At 41.6% G+C, this 6,000-nt stretch overlaps 1 protein-coding gene across 2 annotated transcripts in view; it reads right to left on the bottom strand.

Moving 5' to 3' along the window:
- Positions 1-6,000, bottom strand: part of lrp5 (low density lipoprotein receptor-related protein 5) — a 73,316-nt gene that overhangs the window by 54,773 nt on the left and 12,543 nt on the right. For both annotated transcript variants that reach the window (XM_084059292.1, XM_084059293.1), the window contains exons 2-3: positions 2,038-2,238; positions 689-905 (exon numbers count right to left, since the gene is read on the bottom strand). In XM_084059292.1, the coding sequence (XP_083915418.1) occupies positions 689-905; positions 2,038-2,238 (418 nt within the window). The remainder of the gene's footprint in view (positions 1-688; positions 906-2,037; positions 2,239-6,000) is intronic.

Below are 6,000 nucleotides of genomic sequence, written 5' to 3'. Positions count from 1 at the left end.
CCCTAAGACATACTATTATTCTGTGCGTGCGTGCGTGCGTGCGTGCGTGCGTGCGTGCGTGCGTGCGTGCGTGCGTGCGTGCGTGTGTGTGTGTGCATTTGCTGCAGCTTAACCACTTAAACCTATTTTGTGTGGTAAAAAGAACATTTAAAATAATGAAAACAGCCCAATGTACAAGCTCTGAAAATGTCTTGACCTATAATAACACGACCGAAACAGGGACACCAGGTTGAAAGTGATAAGAAATGAAGTGTCACATCAATCAACATTAAGGTGTTGATTAAAGGTGTGTGTGTACTTGTATTACTATACATGTGAAGGTGAAATGTGCCCAAACATATAGTATAGTACAATTTGCAAAATAGATAGAATGAGGACCATTTTCCAGGTCCTCACAAGAAAAATGGTTGCTTTATTGTTATAAAAGGTTTGGGGAGTTAGGCTTACAATTAGGAAAAGATTCAGGTTGGGGTTAGGATCAGTGTTGCCATGTCCGCTTATTATAAGCGACTTTGGGCTTGTTTGTGTGTATGATGGTGTGTGCGTGTGCGGGCGTGCGTGCATGTGTGTGCCATTGTTGAAGCCACTGTTGGGCTGGGTTTAGCACTATATTCCAGGCCTACTGCATACAATACAACTTATTGTTGTATATTTTTACGTGGTGTGTGAATTTATGTGTTCTGTTTACCGATGAGCAGGGTTGAGCGCTATTGCCCTAGGCTGGTCCAGGTCCAACCAGAACAGGACTTTCCGTGAGGTTCCATCCAGGTTTGCAACTTCAATCCGATTGGTCTCAGAGTCTGTCCAATACAACTTCCTTCCCAGCCAATCGCATGCGAGCCCATCGGGACTATCCAATCCAGAGACAACTACAGCCTGGCCTGTTCCTAGTGCCTCTTTCAGTGCTATGGATAGAGAGAAAGAGAGCAGAGTAAGTGTCACATAATGGTATACTGTACCTTTAGGGCAGCGAGTAAGTATTGTTTTAGTAGCCATCACGTTTTATTTATGGGGACGGGCAGCAGGAAAGCTGAGTGGGAGAGGAGAGCATAGACTAGAGGAGTTAAATCTGGGAGAATTCAGTCTTTGGTCTGTGTGGATCAACAGACAGGGGTTTTAACCAATACGCTGTATCACCATGTGTTGAATATGTTATCAATTAATTCATCTAAACAAAAAATATTTTCTAAATATTTTCTTCTTTCATATATTATTTGACAATGTGTCCAATGTTTGACCAGTTTTTATACTATTGAAAAAAAGACAATTACTGCATCAAAAGTATAAACAAACTATACAATAAAATCCCGCGGGTTGAGAACCACTGCAATAGCAGACTATTTCACTACTGTAGCACATCGCATGTCTTTATGTGTCTATATAAACACTTGGCAAACACAGCCTGGTTAATATCCCACCAGAGTCTGGTGTGTTTCTACAAGGGCGAGTTCATATTGATAGCAATACAGTTTGGAATGTCCCCCATGCTCTGGTTAAGGAGACAAAGTATTATGTCAATGTAACCATGTTCCAAGTCAAGCATTCTCGAGAGGACAATATTTCTGTAGACTCTAGATCAGGACTGTTCAAGCCTGTTTATAGTCAATCAGTATCAGACTTAATAAGACATTGGGGCAAACATCAAAGCAGTTGGATGAGTGGTTCCAGTTGGTCTGTTTGAGTGACAGTTATAGGCCTGTCACAATTATTACATAATCGCAATTATTTGAGATAATAACAATTATTTTAGCAAAATCTTCATAATCCTTTCCATGTTTAAAGTTACATTTTCTAAAATAGTGGAAATAGCAGATCTACAAGCTCACAACGTGTCGCATTGTATGTTTTTGAAAGTATAAAGTTATGAAATGTGTCAGTCATGTCTTTGTATATTTAGGTTATTATAAACACAATGAAATCGTCAATCGTAATTATTTGTGCGACAATAAATCGTCAAAGTAAAATGTCATAATCGTGACACAGCCCTAGCGAGAATCAGTAATAAACAGTCAGTATTAAACACCAAGGCAGTCTTACAGTTGGATGACTGGTTCCAGTGGGTCTGTTTGATGGCCTCTTCGCTGACGTCCGTCCAGAATATCAGGCCCTCCGAGTACAAGAAATCCACAGCCGCAGCGTCCTCCAGGTCACTGACGACGACCGCTGACTCCCCCCGCACGCCGTCCGCATCGACCAAACGCACGTCACGCCGATTCGCAAACAGGAGAAGAGGGGAGCCTGGAGAGAAGGGAAAGGGCATAAAGAGAGCATAGGATGAGGATGGAGGCCATGTTATTATTACTTTGGGGAGAGGAGAGGAGAGGAGAGGAGAGGAGAGGAGAGGAGAGGAGAGGAGAGGAGAGGAGAGGAGAGGAGAGGAGAGGAGGTATAATTCTTTACTCTGGCCATACTCCACTCCATTCTCCAGGGAGAAAAATGGCCAGAGTAAAAATGTTGAAAAATAAAAACCACCACAACACAGACTGTTGATGCTTACACAGTGTGACGTGGGAGTTTGGTGAAAACAGTAGGTTATTTGTCTCAGTCTCAAGTAAAGGAGCCAATCTTCGTTCCTACTCTCACTTATGGTCATGAAATGTGGATCATTACCAAAAGAACAAGTTCATGGATACAAGTGGCCGAAAAAAGGGTTTCTCAGGAGGTTGGCTGGCATCTCCTTTAGGGACAAAGGTTAGAAGCCCAGTCATCCATGAGGGACTCGGAGCAGAGCCACTGCTCCTTTGTATAGGAAGGAGCCAGTAGCTGTTTCGGGCATCTCTAGGATGCCTCCTGGTCGCCCCCAGCTAGGAAGAGGCCACGGGACAGACTGAGTCAGAGCTAGTTAATGTGGACACAGAAAGGGACATTTGGGTTTCTCTTCTGGAGCTGCTACCTCCGCGACCCGACTTTGGATAAGCAGTTGAAGATGATTGTATCGGTGGTAAGGGGCACTTGCATGTGTGATAATAACCTAAAATAATGTTGTTTTACTAAGAACTAACCTCAGCGAATTTCAGCAGTGATAATTAATAGTTACCCGGCCACCCCAGTGAAACTACACTAACCCATCAAGGCAGGACCTAAGAAGACTCCATGAAATACTACTACATGCGGGAAAACATACTTGAAATTGACTTAAACCATTATCTCTGTAACAACATTTTGGGCCATTAGACACTATACTTAACTATAAAATATATTAAAAAAATATAAAAAAATATATAAAATATCATGATAATCATAATAAAGTAAGAACCTCCAAGAAGAACATAAGTAGCTTTTCTCTGTGCAACACTGCATGTCAGCTGAATGTTCATCATGATAGGGGAATTCAGAGTTTCATTAAGTTCAACAAATAAATAAAAAACCTGAATACCAGTAAAACTGAACACAAAACCAATTTCACTGATGTAAATAAACATGAACAGAATATGAGACCGAATCCAATCCAATCCAAGTCTGTGTGATCTGGTTAAACCAAGATGTTTTTTCTTTTAAAGAAATTTGAACATTGAATTTAAGACTTACACTTTTAAATGTAACAGTTGTACTTAAACTCTTTTAAGGCAGGACAATTATAAAACACAATTTGAGATATGTTAAAAGGACTTTTTTCAGGATCTGCATTCTGCAGACAGCACTGGAAGTTGGCATCCCAGTGACACAGGCCCGAGCTGACACGATAGCTGACACAGGGCCTGTGGTGAGCCCGGTGGTTTGGTCTGGCAGCGTGGCACTGCTGGCATGCTGTGTTCTGGCACCAACATGGCCAACTCTAATTCCCTCAGCAGCACACACACACACACACACACACACACACACACACACACACACACACACACACACACACACACACACACACACACACACACACACACACACACACACACACACACACACACACACACACACACACACACACACACACAGAGCTGTCAGTCAGAAAGAAAACCTTCCAATCTCCACAAGAGGCACATTTTTCAACAAAGAAGAAGAAAAATAGCTGTATTGTCTTGACTGACAACCACGCATTTCTTTTGGTTTGTTTTCTTTTCGTTTTTTTGGGTGGTTTTTAAGGCTCATGGAACTTACTCAGCATTTAGAGGACTGTGTTGACTTTGAATCCAAGGAAAATACAAAACAAGTGTAAAAACACTTTTCAGGTGAAGTGAACCAGATTCTTGTCAAAATTGCCATTTAGGCAAATTTGGTATTTACATTTTTTCTTTGTGGTATAATTACTTGTTATTGATCCCTTGTGTGTCTCTGAAATGGTCTATTAATATGTTTGTCAGTGGTCCTTTGTGTTATTATGTGTAATAAACGTGTATCTGTAACGTATGTGTAATGTCTGTGTTTGCATGAGACAGCGTGAGCACCGCGCACACCAGAGAAAGCGCACATCAGAGAGAGATTAAATATATTTGGTGTCGGGTCTCGGGTAGATAAATTGGAGACCCCTGTCGACTCGGGTTGGGGCCGCACAGGGCTTGAACACCAAGGGCCAGGGCTGGGGTTTTGGGCCTGTGCAGGGCACTAGTTTCTGGGGGTCTTGAAACTCATGACATAGAGGAGAGCCAATTAAGCTTCCATTTCAATGCCAATGAAGAAAGAAAGGATGAAAAAATTGCAAATTGAGTTGAGATCTTTCCACAATGACCGCCACACACACAGTAAAGCCTGCAATATGAAAAATGTTGGTAAAAAATGTTGCACAAATCACATTCCTAACAATTAGACCTATCTATATTGCCTCAATCATATTGTGTGTGTGCACTTTATTAGGTTTAGGGCTATCATGGAGGTCTAAACTTCATAAACTTTTTGCATTCAGTGCTTCCAATTTCCCAAAATAGTAACCACAGAATTGAATTGGCCTATATGATACCAGATCTGGTCACATTCAAATAAAATTGACTTGACTCACAATACACAATGAAGAATTTCAGCCCAATGTCTGTACCAGGTGTATGGAAGGAAATGAGCTAGCCCTGCTTATAATTACATTATGTACATGTAATGTAAAATACATGTACAGCAAAGCAGACTGGGAAGTCTCGGTCAAAAATGAAAGGGACAGTTGTGTGTCTAAAAGGAAATCTCTAAGATAAACATTTTTTTTAACAATACATGTTATATATGATGTCATATAATGAAGGAATACCGCATTTCCCCAATATGTGCTGTGCTTAAGTCTTAATATTATTATTAAGTTTAACCTCAGACACTTCAGCTCTCTCTCCAACTTGCCTTTAAGGTCCTGGCTCCCCACTAGCGATATCTCAGTATAGAATTTTACCACAACTGCCTGGTGCAAATTCCTATTCCTCTTGACAAATCTGGTTATACTAGTGGGTTCAGCAGTAAAACATTCTACATTCAGAAAACTCACAAGTTCACCAAACTAGTATTTTTGGTTGTTATAGCAACAAATAGAAAGGACAACACAAAACAGAGAATAAGACTGAGAGCGAGGGAGAGAGAGAGAGAGAGAGAGATAGAAATAGAGAGAGAGATTGCAGTCATGGGTTCTTCCTGCCATCTCTACACCCAGAGAGGGACACTACAGCTGGGATTAGTTTTGGCTGACCTCCCCTGGCCAGCTGGGCTTTCTGGACCTCAAGAAGACAATCCACGACTACCACATTCAAAAGCCCCTTTTATACATGGAAAACATATCATTGCCAGTTGCCAGATTAACTATTGCAGTGAAGGTAACAGATCTGGCTGGTTCCCACAACCAACAACTGCTTGCCCGGACAAACTGTCAGGGTTGAGAATAGGGCCAGTTTATTCTGTAATTTTCTTGGTTGTAGTGTATTTTGGAAACCTTTCTCTGAGACAAGGAATTTTAATTTCGGATTTCTACCAACTGCACATCCTGGTGACCTGGTCTTATAGCGGTTTCACACTACGGCCCCGGGTGCGCACCCTGGGCCACTTGGCTGATGTTGTGGTAGTGTGAACGTTGCGTATCGTTCCCCGAAACGGATCCCCGTT

This window comes from Gymnoscopelus microlampas (genome assembly GCF_963454915.1).
Source record: "Gymnoscopelus microlampas genome assembly, chromosome: 6".
NCBI lineage: Eukaryota > Metazoa > Chordata > Actinopteri > Myctophiformes > Myctophidae > Gymnoscopelus > Gymnoscopelus microlampas.
Note: the sequence above shows the minus strand (reverse complement) of the source record. Positions and strands in the feature narration are given on the sequence as shown.